Genomic DNA, 21380 nt, shown 5'->3' on the forward strand with positions numbered 1-21380 from the left:
TCTATAAATACATGAATATAATATGGTACCTCCTACCCTGCTGAAAGACAGCTGCTTGGCCATACAAAGTGAAAAAAATTATCGGACTCTCATTTGATGATGAAATGGGTTGATAGCTTTTAGAGACACAGTGAGTGGTTTTCCTTGTCACAGGGGAAAATTATACTGATGCTCGTGGAAGACAACTCCAAGCTGTCAGTTCAAGGGACTCACATGCTACCGAAGATAAATATGCCAAAGGAAGGAGAGAAGAATGCTACTGGGAGCTGTAAATGGACTAAATATAGGAAACTGTTTTGAAACAGATTGGAGTGTAGGAAAGAAGTGGGTTGTTCTGCTGGTTGTGTGTTTAAATCTATCTTGAGACACAAGATCAGTAAATCTGGTGGCCTACATTTAGTGAAGAATCCAGTTAAACTCCTTACCTCCACAGAATGAAATTCCTGCAATGCTGATTGTGAGCAACATTGGAATGGAGATTTTTAAGTAACTCCACTCTGCTACGTTGTCTCCTGTCCATACTGCACCTGGAAACACCAGAAGCATAGTTTCAAGTTTACATACTGAATTCAGGCCCCAACATTAATTTATACTTGCAATTAGGGGGAAAGAAAGAAGAAAGTGGCAAGCTAATAAATTTGCTTCAAGTACTCTGCTGAATTTAAATTGGTATTCTATTATTGTTTAACAGTGTGATTAAAACTGCAATTAATCAATCACAACTTTTTTTAATCTTGTGATTCATTGCAATTATTTTTTAATTGTATGACAGCCCTAGTACCAAGTACCAGGCCTAGCATGCATAAATAAATAAATAAAGCCTTACAGAAAAACAGCACTGTTCTGTGATTTCATGAAGCTTGTCTATGCTTACCATACTTCTGTGATCCAGCAAAGAAAGATCGCGTGAGGACAAATGGCCTGTTCTGTCCCCCAGAGCGTTTGATAAGTCCTTCTGCAGTTGCCATTTGCTGCAAAGCATAAGAATAACTGACAAGGAGATAACCTAATTACAAACCGTATATACCACACTCCTGTTGTAGCCAATTAAAGGCAGGAACAATATGAAATATATGTCCAGAAATAATAGTAATTATTATTAGTTAAGTACCAACAGTTTGCTGGAAGACACTAGAACAGGGGAAAATACAGAAATACTAACATTGCATATGTAATAGATTGCTGTCATTACACCGTTGCAGTAGAAAGATATGCAGGAGTGCTATCACTGTTACGGGTCTGATTTATCATGGAGAAGCTGATTCCAACATACGGGCACCTAGTACAACAGGGCCAAATCTTGATGGGACCATCTGGGCGCTACCGCGGTACATATTATAATAGCCATAATCATCCATGACAGAGTATCTCTGGCAGTTGATTTTTGTCTTTAGTTGCCCTACCTGGTAAAAGCCATAGAGATTGTGAACCTCCCGGTGCTCCCAGTTGCCATGGTGGACCGCATCTCTCTGCATGGTTAGTTCTGCCCCTTTGAAGACTGAAGGCTCATTCATATCATTCCATACAAACAGGATGTCAGTAGAGCCCTGTTATACAAAGTAGCATTTAGGGTACATTTAAGTCATTAGGTTAATCCAGTGTTACCCAAACGGTAGTGGTAGGGTATGCACAGCAAGAGAAGCAACAGAACAGTGGCGCTGCAAATATGCTCTCATGGCTCCAGGTAAAGCTGAGGGCAACTTCTTGAAAGCTATCTGTCTTCTCCGACAGCCTGTAATTCATCTGGCCACAGGAGCAGCTTATGTATACAGGGTTGCAGTCCACAAGCGTAACTGAGCTTTTCAGCTCTCCTAGCACTCAGTTGAAATGGCTCTGTGGGCCGAGTCCACATGTGCAACCAATAGATGCCTCAAGCCTCACAGCAAGCAGAATGTTGCCTTTTCGTGAGTGATTGTGGGAAGGAGGCAGGGGAGCATAAAAGTTCATAAGAGAATTTTAAAATATTAAAAAGCCCAGAGGAAAACTGCAGAAAAGGACAGGAAAAAGAAACCAGGGAGACAAAGTTGCCTTGGGACATGAAGTGAGGGGCCATAAGTAGCGCAAGTTTACCTGCCCCTTGCAAAGTGGGGCCCCAACAAAAAAATGATTGGGAGCTGGGCAGTGTTTCAGTGACACACATGTCTAATATTGGGTACAGCCTGGAAGGGGCTAGGAGTGATGTGACTCTAGGCTATGAACAGCCAGTACTTCCACACTATTCTCCTCACTTAAAAGGACTCATTGTGGGGGAGAATGACATGAGAACAACTGTGAGCTCCTCAGAGGCAGCACTCTCACATCGTTCCCTGTGTGGACTCCTATTGAGAGAAGCTGGGAATGGGGCAGCTGCATTAGATGACATGGTGGTAAAATGCCTGTTCCCTGTCCACACCAAAGTCTCCACTGTTGCTATCGCTGGGGAAATTGCATCAGTGATGAATTAGGCTCCTATTTTTCTTAGTGTTGACAAGGCCATGGTGAGGCTCCTTCTGCAGTCTATATGGTTATCACGATATTCAGGATATTTGCCTCTACAGTCTAATGACCATCTACAAATACAAAGCCCCACTACCTTACTTATCTAGTAGTTTATTTCCTCTGACTATCTCTTCCCAATTTCCAGGTTTTTGATGTGCTCTGTAGGATCCAAAGAGAAGAAACACAAACCTTATATGATTTGAAGGAAAACTGATCTGCATACCATTCTCGGACTTCAGGATTGGTAAAATCCAGGTAAGAAGAGGAACCTGCAGGTGTGGACCATCACATTGATTATGTTAACTTTTATAGCATCCATTGCCTTGGCATTCAAGCATTGTGACATGTCGACATAACAATCTCCACAATGAGTCGCACCGAGACTTCTGCCCTTGCTGTAACCTTAATACATAACCCAAAATGCCAGGAACAAAAACCTGAGCAAAGTGTAACCAAGTGCTAAACTAAACAAGTACACCTTTCACTGTGATCTGAAGAGCACTATTCTTGGGCTCTGGTGGGCTAAGTTTCACATCATTTAAAGATGGTGACCAGCATTTTGAATGGCACCTAGAAGCAATCTGGAAGCCAGGGAAGGAATCAAAGCCTTGATGTTACGGGGTAGTGTCACTCAGGAGGTGGGCAACTGTGTTCTGACGTACACAAGTGGTCTGCAATGGTTGTGCTATGTTCATTATATAGTATAGACTGAGCCACAGTGATTAAACATTGCACACAGACAGCTGATTTGCTGTCAGTTGATGTCCCTTCTGGAACCCCACTGATCCTCATATATTTCCTTGTTTACAGAGATATCTACTCTCCATGCGCCAATAGTGCACTATTCACCAACAGCGTAGTGGCAGGGCACTCGCAAGTATAGTCAGGAATGAAACAAAATTCATCTATATACTTATTTCAGAGCCTCACCCATGTCATGACTCCCTGGTTTATTTGTTGCTAGGTTGTCCAGCTTGAAGATAGAATTTTAAGACTGGCAACTCCTTCAAAACTCATGTTTTCTGGAATTAGATGGATATTTTAAAATATAAAATTGGGGCTTGCCAACCTTAATGGCGTCCAAATCCTATAAACTCTTATCTCACTTTCCCTTTTCCCTTCTCAGACTTTTCCTCTGCCATCTGATCTAACCCTTTTCCGATTTTGCTGTTCCCACCTTTGCTGAAAAGGATCTTTCTGGTACTGTTTCATTCTCACAGTGCCATGGCCACTGTCTCTCCCTGCATGGTCCCACAAACTTCAAGTGGAAAGGATTCCTCTAGCCACACACTATACAGTGAAGAATGCAAGCCACACTCCATGAAGTTTGAAGTGTTTTCAAAGGGGTGTTTCAGGACCCACTAGGGAGAACGTGTTAATGAAACCCTTGTTCATTCTTACAGCATTAAACAGTGAAGCGTGGTCTTGGGTTTTATGTTATCACTGGTTTACTCCCATTGTAACAACCACCATTAAAAATACAAGAAGGAATAGCAATCTCATCTCATTAAAATTAACACAGTTCAGTGATTTTAACTATGAACAATTCCTCCTATTTGTAGAATCTTTCAGCTCGTTGTTATACCAACCAGTGACTTCAGCAGGAATCTTGAAGACCTCTTATTACAGTTCTTTTAACAATCTAGTTTGTACCAGTCTATTTGACTCAACTTTTGCTTACTTTTATAAACAATTTCATGTAACAGGCTGAGTAGGATTTACGTAACATTGGACAACTTAGAGTACTGATCTTTACACAAGTTCAGTAACTTTATGGTGCCATGCATCTAGATTATATGCAGACAGAGGCATTGTCTTCCTAAATTGCCGGGGGGTGCTTAACCCCCGCTCCGCCCCAGGCCCTGCCCCCACTCCACTGCTTCCCCCAAGATCCCACCCAGCTCTGCCTCTTCCCACCCCCCTCCACCTTTGCCCTGCCCCATTCTGCACCCTCCCCTGAGTGTGCCCCACCCTAGCTCCTCCTCCTTTCCCCCAGTGCCTCCTGCATGCTGCTGAACAGCTGATCCATGGCAGGCAGGAGGCACTGGGAGGGAGCGGAAGGAGCTGATCAGTGTGGCCGCTGGTGGGCAGAAGGTGCTGGGGGGAGGGGGTGGAGCTGATTGGGGGGCTGCCAGTGGGTGCTGAGCACCCACTATTTGTGGAGCACCCACAGAGTTCGCGCCCATGTGTACAGCGATAATAGACCTAGTGGTGGAGGAATTAGAGCTGAGAAGACTAGGAGATGCATTAGAACTGTCAAAAGAACTATTAAAGGCTTGGAATCATGAATATCCAAGAATTACACCAACATTTTTTCCCTTTAGACCATCCACTTTTGACTCATGCTATTCTGCTACACATTACAAAATAAGCAAATTGTAATGTATAAACTATAAGCAGTGGGTTTTCTTACCTGGCCAACAGATGCCCTCAAAGTCTTGGCCTTTCCTATCCTTCACAAAATACCCCTTCTTTTTGGCCTCAGAGTATAGGGTGTACATGGGATCAACCTTAATGTGAGGATCTATAATGACGACAAGCTGCCACCGAAAGAGATGAGAAGACACCATTAGCATCAACTGTTCAGCATGTTACAGAAAGAGCTCAGTCCTGAGTCAGGTTAAGGCCCGGGCAGTCACATTTTTTAAAAAGGAGTTACTGGCCCTTCTGCATACTTACTATACATATGTAAACTAGCTGATTTCACAAGACAAGTAGCAGTGCATGCTGGTCTACCTGAAATAAGGGTCAGTACTATACCACATGCTTCAGAAGATAGTAACCTCCCCACCCCTAAAAACAATATAATACAACATTACACATTTGATGAGGTGGGAAAATAAATTTCTCCCTGATCGTTTTGGTGACTAGTTTCTTCCCTAAACCATAACATTTAATTACTGTGACAAAGTCAGGCTGGACTGTTGTAATTGGAGTGATGGAAGGCAGGGATATTAGGCCTAGAATGAAAAAGGCCCTTTTTCGTGCAAGCTGAAAAGAAATTATCTCCGGTCAACTAAGGACACCTGGGACCTGCCTGGGACATTTAAAAACCCCTCTCCTGGTGGGAGAGTGGGAGGAGAGACAAGCTGCTGCAGGATTAGTGGTAGCAGGGAAAAAGGCTTCTCCAGGGTGAGAGGGTGCTCTTCTCCCTCCAGGGGAAACCACCAAACAGACTGCCTATTTAGGAGAAGGATGGACACCCTGGCGGCCAATAACAAGGCAACACCACCCCCGTCAAGAAGGGGTAGGAAAAGGTATTCCCCCATACTTTGTATTATGCATTTGTTTCTTTTGTTTGGTAGAGGAGTACTCCTTGGGCCTGCCTTGAAAATATTGATAAATAAACCCAGAATGGGAAGCCCAACACTACCCAGAATGGGGCTGATTTACTTCAGGCCCCACCATCATCAGAGGGGGAAGCACTAAGCGTGGTGAGATGGAAGAAGTGCCCTGCCACATTACACATTGTGACAGCATATGCTATTATGGTCACCACTTATTATGATAAATCTTGTATAAAGTGTGCCTTGTGAGGTATCATTGGGAAAAGTTATAGTCTGCTGAATATTATTGCCCTGTTAAAATGTGTGTATCAACACTGAATACGGAGTTATGAGATTTTGCTGTATGTTTGCTACTGAAACACGTTGTGAGTCTGAGGAATGCCCACAGACTAGCTCTTTAGAAATAACAAAAGACCTATAAACAAAGGGCTGGCATGTCATCCCCAGAGACACCTCAAGCTGCATGCACACAGTAGGTGCAAGCAAGAATTTGCAATTCATATGGAAATCTGAGTGCAGAGCACATAGGCAATGGAGTTGCCTGACCTCATGACACAGCAAGAACTTTTCCAGTGAAAAGGGTCAAGATACATGTGAAACTGACAGAGTGGTCAAGTTGGGTATGATCCATAACTTAACAAGAGACCATAGAGGACTCCTGCCTCCCCATACTCGGGAGGATATGTGACCTAAGTTCCCTCCAAGGTGCGCGCCTGCATGGCCACGCAGGAGGCTACCAAGAGGCACGCACTTAACTCCCCCAGCCCTGGAGCTGCTGCGGCAGGGAGAGGAGCCTCGGCCCCAGCCGCGGAACTGTTGTGGTGGGGAGAGGACTGTGGGGAGTCCTCTCTCCCCGCCGCAGCCCAGGGCATCCTGCACCTCAAACCCCTCATCCCCGGCCCCACCCCACAGCCTGCACCCCCAGCCAGAGCCCTCACCCTCTCCCGCATCCCAATTTCCTGCTCTAGCCCTCAGTCTCCTCCGCACCCAGAACCCCTCATCACTGGCCCCACCCCAGAGCCCGCACGCCCAGCCAGAGCCCTCAGCCCCTGCACCCCAACCCTCTGCCTCAGTCTTGAGCCTCCTCCCACATGCCAAACCCCTCGGCCCCCCCCACCACACATCATCTCAATATTGGTGTACATAACGAAATTCATTCTGCACATGAATGGGAAAAATTAGAGGGAACATTGCATATGACCGCCCCACATGTCTCCTCTGCCCAGTGACCCCCCTGCCCTCCGCCCAGTCTTGGGCTGCGGCGCTCTCCCTGCCCCACATTACCTGCGGGGAGGAGGAGTGGCAGAGAGGGGCTCTGTCCTTCTCTCCCTGTGTCTCCTCTCTGCATATTCAGCAGCTCTCCCCAGCAGCTGGGAAGGGAGCATGATGCAGCGGCTTCCGCCTGAGAGAGCCTGACTGGAAGGCAGCAGCAGCCTGCTTCCTACTGAGGTCTGGCTGCCTGGGACAAGGCTGAGCATGCCAGGGGTAGGGAGGGGGAGATGGCTTGTTTGGCCCCTGTCCCCAGCAACAAGACCTGGGTGGGGGGCAGCCCACTGCCAGCCCAGCTGCTGGGGTCGGGGCCAAGCAACCTGGAGCCCCCTTCCCGCCCGGTATGATTCTGGCTTGCTCAGTCTCTGTCCCTGGCAGCTGAGCCCAGGCCCTGGGGTCACTGCTGACTCCCAGCCAGGCTCTCTCAGGCTTCTTGGTACTCAGTGTGATATTGCAGAAGCTGTTTTGTTACTGGCTTGGTGAATCTAATAATAGAATAAACCACTAGTCTGCGAGATTGTCTGCCCTATTCCTTGCGGTCTGCCCTGAATATAGCATTCTCAGTGTAGCCCATCCAGGCACCTGGTCACAATATAAAAAGAGGGAACAAAGGCCCCTGGCCACCTCTCTTCTCTCTCATCTTTACTAAAACAAGATTGATTGTAAGACTTGGAACTGGGGAAGATTGATCCCCAGGCTGGGAAAGGCAACCAGCCGGTGTACTAAGAATTGAACTGCCTGCAACAGCCAGAGGGATGAGAAAAACTGGTTGCTTCAAATTTAGCCTTGGTAAAGTTTAAGAAACAGCTTGTAGTTTATATCTTTTATTTATTTTTGTAACCAATTCTGATCTTCAATTCCTACTCCACTAGTAATCACTTAAAATCTATCTTTCTGTAGTTAATAAACTTATTTTAATGTTTTATCTAAACCCAGGTGTTTTTGGCTGAAGAGTTTGGGGAATCTATGCAAATTAGCAAGGGCCAGTGCATATTAATTTTGTTTGATAAAATGACAAATTTAAGAGCTTGCACTGACTAAGCGGGTCTTGAGCAGTGTAAGACGCACATTTCTGGGGTGCAAGGCTGGGACCAGGGATAAACGGTTGTCATTCTATATGTAATTCAAGAGTGGCTGGGCATAAAACTCTGGTAGCTAGTTGTCTGGGGGTGAAATACATATTAGAGACTGGGTGAGTGGGCAGAGTGGCAACTCATACAGCAAAGCAGCGCACACTGTATGCCAGACTGGAGAATTAAGGGGGCACAGCTATTCTATGAGCTGGATTGTACTTTGGGGGGTGTCATACCCATATCTTAACATGCATAACAAATATCAATTATAAAATTTTCCTGACTTTTAAAAAAAATGTGACCATTTTATTTTGCTTAGGTGCCTTCTGCAGCCATTAAATCCATGGATGGAAGAGGTGCTACTATGTAACTTACTATGACTTCACTACTTTAACACTGCTCCAACAATCATTGGCTTTTGGCTGAGATCAACTATTGTATGAGTTCATTAGTTGGTTACATATCCTCTAGATCCTGCACTTGTATATTTAATACACTTATAAGTCCTTACATCTAAGGACTATACAGTAAAAGCAGAAATCAAGATTAACCAACCTGAACAGACTGCCAACCACAGCCAAAGGATCTGACACAAGGGCAAACTCAGTAGCTCTTAGGCAACCAATCCCACCAAACAAGAAGGAACAATTCCCAGTTAACATAAATAGGGGAGAAAAAGGATTGTCAATATGAAAAAGAAAGCAAAAACAGAGAAAGGGGCTTAACAATGGTTCCAGGTTGCCCGTTGAAATAAACAGACCTTCCTTTATGACCTAAACACGGCCAAAAGGACGGCAGTGAAACCTCCTGTAAGATGAGTTTCACATAGTGCAGCCTAGACCAAGAAAGCTTTGTTCTCCGCCTTATGCTAACTAAGCAAAACACTAGTAAGAACTGACCCACCACAGCCAATAGTAACTGCTGGTGGGGACATGGAATGAGATACGTTTGCTCAAGTATTTAGGGCCTCCCTTGATTATGCTGTATTATGACATTTTTCTTCTTCCCTCTGTACAGTGTACCTTGCGTTTTTTCCTCTTGAGCAGTTCCTGCATCCTTTCGGGGTGTTGGAATTTTTTCTTGTCCCACGTGAAGTACATCTTGCCCTCTGTGTGCTCTATGTCCAGCCATATAACATCATAAGGGATGTCATGCTCATCAAAGCCAGCGTCTACTGCCTTTATATCCTGCTCATCCTCATAGTTCCAGCGGCACTGGTGGTAGCCCAAGGAAAAGAGTGGAGGCAGGGCTTGAGTGCCTAGGAACAGATATGAAATTAGAAACTAAGCCAATAAGCATAATAATGGTATTTCCTTTCAGGGTTACCTTGAATCTTTGGAAAAGTCAATGGGATTGGCATGGCTGAAATCACATGCAACTGTTTGAAACTGAAGCATACGGTTCAGTCCAGAGCATAATTTTCACATTTTGAGTTTGTAACACCAGAAACTAAGATCATAACAAAAATTATGGACAGGCTTAACTTTAGCAGAAGCTGCTGTAATTATTTATATCATATCGGTGAGAAAACATACTGTTACAGGGTGCCATAACAATGCAGTGTTATTCTATTATTATTCGCCATGCTAAAATTTTTGTTGAAGTTTTAAAACTATTGTGGGTGAATTTAATTCTCATTAACATGAATGACTAACAAGATCAGGCTTAGTGGAGAAAGCCATTGTAATCTTCCTACCAGTACACCTCAAGAATGATTTGTAATTCCCTTATTCTGGCACTTGAGCAGAAACTAATATTTGTTTAGTAATAGAAAATCAAACAGGTTCTTTAGGTGCAACAATACCAGAGGGTCACATTTTTTTGAAACATTTTCATTTTGTGGACCTCAGCTTTGAGAGACAGTCTTGTGAACTATCTGCCCTCCCATTCATGACCAAATGGACCACTTCTCCTCCTATTCATGATCAAATAATATCCCAGTGGCAATTGCTTATGTGGAAAAGTAACATTAGGAAAGTTTGTGTGCTCTTAACTGTCTTAAATGTAGTAAGACAAAGTGGGTGAGGTTATAACTTTTATTGGACCAACTTCTGTTGTCTCTTTCACCAAGCTTTTGAGCTTACCTCATGGAGCTCTTCTTCAACCAACTGAAGTTGGTCCAATAAAACATATTACCTCACTCATCTTGTCTCTCTAATATCCAGGGACCAATATGGCTACAACAACACTGCCAATAATGTAGTAAGTAATTTTTCCTTTATAAAAAGTTAGTCACACTGTCTCCACTTTTGCTCTTCTGTCTCCCCTTGGCCATGACCCTTTGTCACCTGGCCTCTTTCGTCTCCTATTCCCTGCACTTGCTTTTCTGTCACTTTGCTACCTCCTCGCATGGACACACTGGCCAGCTACCATCTCCTCCTCCTGCTCCCTTAGAGGTACTATCCAGTTGCTTTCTCCCACTGGTGCTTGGTAGCGCCACTTGCTAGGATTTTCTCCTGTTTCCTCTCTTCCCTCATGGAAGAGCAGCCTCAAGTAGTAACAAATAGATTGGCTTAACGTTTCCAGATATGTTTAGAGGCCAAGCCTGGACACCTGTAGATGCTGTTGAAAACAAGGATGAAAGCCATCTTTTCACAGAACACCAATAAGTGCTCTGTGAACCACATTTTGGGAACGGCTGTCCTACTTCATTCAATGAGATAAGTAAACATTAGTGCACTTTTTGTTACAACATGTCCAGCAGGTAATTGTTCCACATTATTTAGGTGATGACAGGGAACCTCAGTAATGAAAGTACAATACTGTTTCTTCACTGATGCAAGATAATACCTGTCAATTGTGCATACTGCTTGAAGATATCAAAAGGGGTGGGTCCCATTAGGAGGAAAACATCAATTATTCCACTTTCTGACATCCAGTGCACATCAGTTTGAGGCACCACTCTCCGCTTAGTTATGTCTGGAGGGGATCTGGATGGTACATGCTTTGAAAGAAACAAAAAGTAGAATCTGAAGCCCTCTCTCTACCAAAGATTAATTTTACAATCTCTCCATTGATTGTCCAGACCTCAATATTTCTCTCTGATTTTTATATAATTAAATCTAAATCGTGTATTTTTGACCATGATAATGCAATATCTTATTTTACTGTCTCATTTTAATAAGTAAAACTAATGTTGGATGTGAAATCACAACTATATCCTTGTTCCCTGAATATCAACAATGTAGTCACATGAAGTATTGGGGGGTGGGGGGTGCGAAATACCAAGAATTTCTAAATTCCATGGTTTGATAAATGCTAGCTAAAAAACGTTCAATATGTTTTCTGCACTTGATTGTGTCGGATATTTATTTTTATGGATTTCTCTTGCAGGATTTGAAGTACTTCAACATTTTCTTTTCTTATATGGAATTTATTATGTGATTCCTGCATCTTGTCTTCTGAAAAATGCATCCTTGTGATCATGTCTAAAGTTCATTAAAATAAATGGGGAAGGAGAGAAAACAGAGTTACAATTCCTGATTCACTGAGGCAAAAGGTGAACATGAAATTACACTATCAGATTGCCCTGTACAGGAGTATTTTAATTTCTTATTGAACTCCTGGGCAAAATACCATGCATCTCTCACCTCCATTACAGCTTTTGTATTAATCTCCACTACAGTTTCTGAGGAATTCAGCCAGAAGATCCCAGAAGTTCTGTCAGGTTTATGTGCTAACAGAAAGGGCACTGAACCATAAATGCCCATTTTGTCATAGATCTTGTGCCCATAGACATCCAAGTTAAAAAGCCGGTAGGCATCATCATCACTGGAATGAACAAACAAACGTTACTTGTAATCATTACTCACTGGGCCAAGTTAAACTCTGCTGTAAATCTACTGAACTCAAAGGCATTACAGCATGGATTAATATGGTGTATTCTTTATTATTGTCTATCATTTATCAGCAAGATACAACATGTGGCATGGATGACCATTTCTTTCGCTTTGCTCAAAGCTAGCTGTATCAAATTATATCTCTTGCTGTCATTGACACTGCTTCTGATGTGGTCTTATCCTTACCCTATTAACACCCACCTTCCCCATTTTTCTGCTTAAATCCCATAGAGCCGTCTGGAGCTGCTCTTTTATGTATTTTAGTAAAGTATATTCTTTTTAAACCTGAGAAATACCCATGCAGAATTGGCTGCACAGAAACATAATAGAAAACAGGAAGAGGCAGCGGCAGCACTGTGGAGTTGGAAGCAGAGCAGCCTACACCTTGGGGACAGATGCCATCATTTTATGTGTTGCTACCATTAGAACAAAATACAAAATGTACTGTATACTGTACTGTGTGACAGGGTCAGACCAGATGGCTACAGGAGAGTAACAGAAGGCAGATATATTAGCCCCAGGTTAAGTAGGTCCCTTTTCCCTGGGTAAGGTAACAGGGAAGGTTCCAGAACAATCAGGAACCTTCTGGAGACAATTAAGACAGACAGGCCAATTAGCCTGTCAATCAAGAAGCCAGTCAAGAAGCTGCTTTTAAGGCAGGGTAATCAGCGCACCTGGGTTTAAAAAGGAGCTCACTTCAGTTTGTGGTGCGCATGTAAGGAGCTGGGAGCAAGAGGCGCTAGGAGGTGAGAGTGAGAATGCATACTGTTGGAGTACAGAAGAGTATAAACATTATCAGATACCAGGAGGAAGGTCCTATGGTGAGAATAAAGAAGGTGTTGGGAGGAGGCCATGGGGAAGTAGCCCAGGGAGTTGTAGCTGTCACACAGCTCTTCCAGGAGGCACTCTAGACAGCTGCATTCCACAGGGCCCTGGGCTGGAACCCGGAGTAGAGGGCAGGCCCGGGTTCCCTCCAAACCTCCCAACTCCTGGTCAGACACAGGAGGAGTTGGCCTGGTCTGTGGGTTCACGAAAACGGCCAAACTGAGGGCTGCCGTGAAGCTCCTAGGCGAGCAAATCCGCCAATAAGCGCAAGACCCACCAAGGTAGAGGAGGAACTTTGTCACAACTGGTATATGTCATACACATCTCAAGCTTTGTTTGAATTAAATCATCTGGAAAACTTTATGGCTTCTCCATTACAGAACTTATAAAGTTTTCTTTAGTTATTCACCAATCCACCTAACACCTAAACTGCAGTAACCACTCTAATTTGGGGAAAAAGGATCCCACTCCTTGTGGTCATTCAGTCTTGGATTTCCTCACATCACACCACTGATATGTCTGTTATGACTCGCAATGGCCCTCCAAACAACAATCCGGTGTGCTCAGTTAAACTGTTGTGCAAATCTAAATGTTCAAAGGTGACATCAGGACAAAGATCATCGGCATTTGTTCCCATTGGATATTCAAGTTTCAGATGTGCTACCCCTCCTAATTATTCCCAAAATCAGAATTATAGCCTTCTTTAGAAGCAAATCAGTTAGTCTTTTACCTGGTGTTTTTGAGGAGAAGTGTTTCTGCATGCTCTGGTATTCCATAGACATGTTCACATCCATGCAAAGAAAAATCCAAGCCTATGGAAGTGGGACCTGTAGGAACAGTATTAAAATACAACATCCCTGAGTTGTGCTCTCATCATGGCCTAACTTTAAGAAATAGATCAAAACATACTAATTATAAAAATGTTCTGTTTACTAATTGCTTCAAACTTGATTTGAGGGTCACCTCCATTATTATATACTTACTATATAGGAAAGTTTTCTAGGGGTACTTGTTTGTAAATTTGTTGTTTATAAATTTTTATCTAATCATGAAGGGCAAAAGGAATTAATTTATAGTAAAAAATGTCAAAACTTGCAGGTTACTTTATTTTTATCAAACTAGTCTCTATTATGCAATAAAACTGTTTACAATTTCTATTTCAATTCCTGCAAGCTCTGCCCTGCGGCAGAAGCAGTGCAACAAGGTGAAGTAAGAAAGTCAGTGCTCCCTCTTTTCCAGCACTGCTTTCCTGTTTTAGCCTCAGGAGAGGCAGCAGCAGAGCACACACATGTCTTAAACAAGTCACATCAACTCTGTCAGCTAAATGATTTTATTTTATCTGTGTAAATCCAGAGCAACCCCAACAAAGTAAATGGGGTTACTTCAGAGTGACGCACACAAAAATCTGACCGTATGGACTTTATTCCCCAGGGAATCCATGACTTCAGTGGCAGCTGTTACAAAAATGCAGCCTTACGTATTTTATACCAGTTCATGCAACATTCTTTAGATCGCAAGTTTTATATTTCACCAAGGATAAGATATGGGACTTTACTCACTTCTTAGACGAGCTTTAGCCAAACAAACAAAATCATTGTATATTGATCTTCGTGCCTTTGAAAGATTTTGGGTTGCAAGTCCTGGAGACTGAAATTCTCTTTCTTTCCACAGAGCAGGTACAGCACAGGCAACAGGAGTCAGAGCTTCCCCATACTGTGCCACCTGTGTGCCTCCTCAGCCATGACCTAGACAACCTCTAGAGAAGGGAGGTTGCAGCAATTTGGTTTCCATGGCCCAGATCCACAAAAGGACTTAGACATTGTGATGCTGAGCATCGTGGCTCCTAACTTTTAGGGGCCTGGCAAATCTCAGGAACAACACTGCAATCCACAAAGCATGAGTTAGGAGCCTGGGCTCCTATACAGTGAATGAGAGATAGGCACCTTAGACTGCAGTCCACAAAGCCAGTGTGGTAGGTGGGGAGCTGCCTAACCTAGCCAGTGGGAGAAAGTCCTAAGTCCTGCCCCTCTCATGGAGAAAGGCACCTAAGTCTGGGCTGCAGGGAGGTGCCTTGCCCTGTTAGTAATCCACAAACCAGGGAAGATAGGTATTCATCCCCGTAAATCGTGTGTGGGGCCCACAACAAAACAGCTGGGTGTAGGATCTCCCCTTCAACCTTTAGCCTAGTAGATAGAGTGCTCACTCAGGATGTAAAAGATCCCTGGTTTGAGTTCCCTCTCCTCCTAAGCAAGAGAAGGAATTTGACCAGGGATTGTCCACTTTCAGGTGAGTGCTCTAACCACTAGGCCATACAGTCATTCTAACTCTTTCTCTGGCCCAATTTATATATAATTGTTCAATTAAAGTGGAACAAATTAAATAGGTGAGACTGAAGGAGCCCTACATCAGAATATTCTATTGCCTAGGGCCCTCCCCACAGTGGGGGCTAATCCCAGTTCAAATTCCTTCTCCCCCACAGGAAGAAGGGGAGCTTGAACCAGAGGTTAGCCATAGCCTGGGTGAGTACCCGGGCCACCAGGCTAACAGTTATAAGGGAGCTACCTTCCTCTTCCTTTTCTTCCCCTCCCTCCCAGGCTGTTTTATGTGAACTCAGCTGAGGAGCCCAATCCTGCAGCCTTTGAGCATGCCTACGGGATCTGGGCTCCTGTACGGGACTTAGACAGCTGAATGTCTCTCTTTCCCAGTTTGTGAATTGCTCTGGGGCTGACACAGGAGACAGACATCTGGACGCCTACCATGAGGCGGCAGTGCACATGCTCAGGCAGGAGATAGGCACCTGGGCACCCTAGCGTGAGGCTGCAGTCTGCATGCCCAGAGGCAAAAACTTAGCCATCTACAGGGTTAGGTGGCAGCTGCGTGGGAGTTCTGTGGATCACAGTGGTACCTAAAAATAGGACTTAGGCACCTAAGTACCTTTGTGGATTGCACCGCAGGCCCAATCAATCGTTGGCCTCTCTACTGGGTCTGCTAACTTAGTGCCCACTGTGATAAAGGCTTATGTGATAATGTTTTATGTCATGCAGAGCCTGGCCCATTAGGAAATGGATTGAGTTAACCCATTCATTTCATGTAGAACACAACAGGTTATTATGAATTTGTTCATTACTAATTTAGGCTGGAATTGAACCAGTGACCTAGAGAGGTCTATAATCCATTAATAATATTATTAATGTATCCCTTGAGCCTTCCAGTAGGAAAAAAAGAGTGAGATGGATAACCATTAAGTAGTTAAACAAAAAGGCAGATAGAAATATGAGCACATTCTTATGCAAACCGGTAAAGTTGTTTTCAGTTCTAGGCTTAATTTTACCGTTAGCTTTGATGTCTAAAAAACTGCCAAATTCCTCTTGCCAGAGACCCAGATCCTCTTGATTTTCCTACATGTATAAAAATAAGCAATTAACTTAGCCAACTGCGCTTGTTTACAGAACATTTTATTTATGAGTGATACACATGTATTCTCTTGAGGTGTTTCAGAGTAACAGCCGTGTTAGTCTGTATTCGCAAAAAGAAAAGGAGTACTTGTGGCACCTTAGAGACTAACCAATTTATTTGAGCATGAGCTTTCGTGAGCTACAGCTCACTTCATCGGATGCATACCGTGGCAGGCCAGTCCTTGCCTACAGACAGCCCTGCAACCTGAAGCAAATACTCACCAACAACCACATACCACACAACAGAACCACTAACCCAGGAACTTATCCTTGCAACAAAGCCCGTTGCCAACTGTGCCCACATATCTATTCAGGGGACACCATCACAGGGCCTAATAACATCAGCCACACTATCAGAGGCTCGTTCACCTGCACATCCACCAATGTGATATATGCCATCATGTGCCAGCAATGCCCCTCTGCCATTTACATTTGTCAAACTGGACAGTCTCTACGTAAAAGAATAAATGGACATAAATCAGATGTCAAGAATTATAACATTCATAAACCAGTCGGAGAACACTTCAATCTCTCTGGTCACGCAATCACAGACATGAAGGTCGCTATCTTAAAACAAAAAAACTTCAAATCCAGACTCCAGCGAGAAACTGCTGAATTGGAATTCATTTGCAAATTGGATACTATTAATTTAGGCTTAAATAGAGACTGGGAGTGGCTAAGTCATTATGCAAGGTAGCCTATTTCCCCTTGTTTTTTCCTACCCCCCCCCAGACGTTCTGGTTAAACTTGGATTTAAACTTGGAAAGTGGTCAGTTTGGATGAGCTATTACCAGCAGGAGAGTGAGTTTGTGTGTGTGTGTGTGTGTGTCCCCGGGAAAGGGGTGGGGGGGGGTGAGAAAGCCTGGATTTGTGCTGGAAATGGCCCACGTTGATTACCATGCACATTGTAGGGAGAGTGGTCACTTTGGATGAGCTATTACCAGCAGGAGAGTGAGTTTGTGTGTGTATGGGGGTGGGGGGGTGAGAAAACCTGGATTTTTGCTGGAAATGGCCCACCTTGATTATCATGTACATCGTAGGGAGAGTGGTCACTTTGGATAAGCTATTGCCAGCAGGAGAGTGAGTTTGTGTGTGTGGTTTTTGGAGGGGGGTGAGGGGGTGAGAGAACCTGGATTTGTGCAGGAAATGGCCCACCTTGATTATCATACACATTGTGAAGAGAGTTGTCACTTTGGATGGGCTATTATCAGCAGGAGAGTGAGTTTGTGTGTGGGAGGGCGGAGGGTGAGAAAACCTGGATTTGTGCTGGAAATGGCCCAACTTGATGATCACTTTAGATAAGCTATTACCAGCAGGACAGTGGGGTGGGAGGAGGTATTGTTTCATGATCTCTCTGTGTATATAATGTCTGCTGCAGTTTCCACGGTATGCATCCGATGAAGTGAGCTGTAGCTCACGAAAGCTCATGCTCAAATAAATTGGTTAGTCTCTAAGGTGCCACAAGTACTCCTTTTCTCTTGAGATGGTTATTTACTTGATATGTTGTTGAATGTAGGTGGAATATGGGCCAAAAAACACTTCAGGTTTGGGCGAGGCCTGTGAACCCTGAAGAACTGATGTTCTGGTGGAACACTACTGTTCTCTGCTGCAGTACAAAAGAGCAGCATAGATTCCAAGGCCAGAAGGGACAACTGTAATCATCTAGTCTGAGCTCCTGATATAACACAGGCCACAGAACTTACCTGAAATAATGCCTTGAGCATAGCTTTAAAAAACATACATCCACTAAAATCCTCGGTAAATTGTTCCAATGGTTAATTACTCTCATTGTTAAAAATGTCTATCTTGTTTCCTGTCTGAATTTGTCTAGCTTCATCTTCCAGCCATTGGATCGTGTTATACCTTTCTCTGCTAGATTGGAAAACCTGTTAAATATTTGTTCCCTGTGTAGATTCTAACAAACTATCTATCACTGTAAGACATGTTTTCTAATCCTTTAATTATTCTTGTGCCTCCTCTCTGAATCTTCTCCTGTTTATTCATCTTGAATTATGGATACCAGAACTGGACACAATATTCCAGTAGTAGTCGCACCAGTGCCAAACATAGGGGTAAAATAACCTCTGGGCTCCTATGCAAGATCCCCCTGTTTATGCATCTGCAGGATTGCATTAGCATCTTGGGCCACACCATCACATGGGGAGCTCATGTTCAGCTGATTATCCACATGGCCCCACCCCAAATCTTTTTCAGAGTCACTGCTTCCCAGGATGGAGTCCCCCATCCTCTAAACATAGCCTATGTTCTTTGTTCCTAGATGCATACATTTAGCGGTATTAAAAACACTTAGTTTGCATGTGCCCTGTTTACCAAGTGATCCAGATTGCTCTGATCCAGTGATCTGCCCTTTTCATTATTTACCATTTCCTCAATTTGTGCATCATGTGAAAACTTTATTGGTGATGACCTGAGGTTTTCTTCCAGGTCACTGAAGGTCAGGTCATTAAATAATGTAGAGCCAAGAACCTAGCCTTGCGGGAACCCACTGGAAACACAGCCACTTGATCATAACTCCCTATTTACAGTTACATTTTGAGACCTATCAGTTAGCCAGCTTTTAATCCATTTAATGTGCCAAGTTAATTTTATGTTCTAGTTTTTTCATCAAAATGTGAGGTACCAAGTCAACTGCCTTACAGAAGGACAACACTTGACTTGGTACTGCACAAAAAGATCTTAAAAACTCACAAAGCAATACAGATACTATTTCAACATATTTGATCCTGAGCTCCCAGGACAAGCCAGGCAATGGATAAGCCTCCTAGAGTCTGCAGCCCTTATAGGAGTCTTGAGCTTGTTAATGGCCTCCCTCAATTCTTGAGCCCTGTGCCCTACTATTCAATCTCCTTGAATTTAATCTTTGTAATATTCTTTCTGGTTTTCTTTTTCACACTCACTTCAGCATAAAATGAGCTTGCCCTCTGTGACAGTCTGTTCCCTTATGTTCACCCCTTTTACAAGACTAGGATAAATTTTGTACAAAGCATACTTTGTAAGGTATCATTTGAAAACTCAGGCTTTGTTGATTATTGTCTTGGTAAAATATGTGTGGCAACATTGTATATACAGTTGTAAGATTCTACTGTATGATATTAAGACAGGTTCTAACATGTTCTGGAGGGCAGCCACAAACCAGTTCCCCAGAGACAAAAGGCTAGCCAACGCCTCAGCCAGGTGTCAATGAGATTAAGTGGACCATCACCTGAGTGGCCACTCCTTGGCAGGAGAGGGGATGTGGGCTAAAAACCCTACATTTTGACAAAGAAGCAACCTGAGGTTCCTGCCCCCACAGACTTTCTGTCTACTGAATCTCAGCTGGAGATGACTGTTGCACAAGAGAAAAGGCTATAAGGGGAGATCATCTCTTCCAAATCATCTCTCCCTTGCTCTCTACCCAGGGCATCATCAACACCTGAAGAACAAAGGAAGCATCATTGGACTGGGGAAGAGATCCTGACTGAAAGAGGTTCAGCCAGTAAGGCTGCTGGAACTTGTGGTGAGAGACTTTTGCTTTGTATTCACTTAGCTTGTTAAGTTAGGTGTTAGTTGCATTTTACCTTTTATTTCCTTGTAATAATTTCTGACTTTTATTCCTTATTACTTGTAATCACCTAAAATCTATCTTTCTGTAGTTAATAAATTTGTTTTATTGTTTTACCTAAACCAGTGTGTTTGGGAAACTCCATTTGGGGTAATAAGATTTGGGCATAGCATTTTCTATTAATAAAGGACAGACTTCATATGAGCTTGTATTGTCCAGGAGAATACTAGGCAGTACAAGACGCACATTTCTGGGGTAGGTCTGGGACTGAAAATTTGCTAGTGTTGCTCCGCAGTTTGATTCAAGAGTGGCTGATCATAGCACTCATACAATGTAGGTCGGAGTGGTTTACATCCTGGAGGCTGTGTGTGAGCTGATCAAGAGTGGTTGCTGTCACAGCAAAGCAGTGTAAAAGACACCTCAAGTTGGAGAATTGAGGGGACACAGCTGTTTATCAGTCCAGATTTGTACTCTGGGTAATGTCACACCCTCCTGCACCAATTCTGACCTCCTATGACCTCCTAGGAGCACTCTCATTGGTCCACATCTAAGGTTAACCTGGAATGGGTTCCAAGGTAGGATATAGGTGGAACCTCCTATAGCCTCTCCTCTTGTCAATTATAACAACATGGTGGAGCAAACAGCCATCTGCACACACTGTACTAACACAGCCTACTCAGAAACAGATGTGTGTCTTTATCCACTGCCAGGATCAGGACTCTCTTCAAAGAGAATCCTGCAACAGTACCAGGGATGTATTTGGATGAGAATATGCCTCTGGCCTATTTAACACAATTTTATACAGGTAAAACGTGGGCCTCAGGCTCCTGGCAAGTTGCCGGTGTGGCCTCAGTTTGGCTGTTTGGAAACCCCTGCCATAACACCAGCCCATGCCATAGAAACATATAGTTTGTATTCATGACAACTGATCCATCCTTCCCACGGGGTACTAATGCCAGAATCAAACCAAGCTTGGGTTACCTGCGAGGAGTCAATTGATGTGTCCTCTTTCTTTTGTGCTGTAGTTTTGCTAATGAAAACAAATGAGCAGAAATAACCTGTTAATTGAGAGGATTTCAGATAGAAAACTTTAAAAACTGCAACACCTCCTACAATATCTGGAACTTTTAGCTTTTGACTTTTCTGAAAAGGAATCATGTGTGTTGAGATCTGTAGTTGACAAGTGATTTTAGTATTTAATTTCTTACAGTGATCTTCTTTCCAAACCAGAGCTAGTTTGGGTTATTCTGTTGAACTGGTCCCTGAGGTTTCTACAGTTACTTCTAATAATGTCAGCATTTTCCCCTTTTTATCCCCGCATAGAAGATTTTCAGACTAGATATTTTTGTGTGTTCTGTCATGCAGAGGGCTCTTTGTCAATTACAAGAATTTTTTGGAAGTAATTATTTTCCCTAGGGTAGAGGTAGAGTTATCTACCATGTTGCTTTCTCAGCTCTGCAGACTAGCCCCACATTACCATTTCCCCTGCTTTATGACCCCTCATTCTTCCAGTATCTTGCGACGGGCTGGAGTGCTAAATATTGCAGCTATATGATGAATGATGCCTTCATAAGGAGCTGGTTCAGCTATAA

General features: G+C 43.5%; 1 protein-coding gene across 2 annotated transcripts in view; it reads right to left on the reverse strand.

Annotated features, from left to right (window-relative positions):
* GANC (glucosidase alpha, neutral C) overlaps window positions 1–21380 on the reverse strand; it is a 53797-nt gene that overhangs the window by 22355 nt on the left and 10062 nt on the right. Inside the window, exons 6-16 of one of the 2 annotated variants that reach the window (XM_073348622.1) lie at window positions 20770–20818; window positions 16103–16169; window positions 13502–13598; window positions 11698–11878; window positions 10898–11051; window positions 9130–9365; window positions 4892–5018; window positions 2668–2747; window positions 1404–1547; window positions 875–971; window positions 426–527 (exon numbers count right to left, since the gene is read on the reverse strand). In XM_073348622.1, the coding sequence (XP_073204723.1) occupies window positions 426–527; window positions 875–971; window positions 1404–1547; window positions 2668–2747; window positions 4892–5018; window positions 9130–9365; window positions 10898–11051; window positions 11698–11878; window positions 13502–13598; window positions 16103–16169; window positions 20770–20818 (1334 nt within the window). Of the gene's footprint in view, window positions 1–425; window positions 528–874; window positions 991–1403; window positions 1548–2667; window positions 2748–4891; window positions 5019–9129; window positions 9366–10897; window positions 11052–11697; window positions 11879–13501; window positions 13599–16102; window positions 16170–20769; window positions 20819–21380 lie in introns of both variants that reach the window. The other variant, XM_073348624.1, reaches the window with a different exon arrangement.

This window comes from Lepidochelys kempii, chromosome 6, assembly GCF_965140265.1.
Source record: "Lepidochelys kempii isolate rLepKem1 chromosome 6, rLepKem1.hap2, whole genome shotgun sequence".
Classification (NCBI taxonomy): Eukaryota; Metazoa; Chordata; order Testudines; family Cheloniidae; genus Lepidochelys; species Lepidochelys kempii.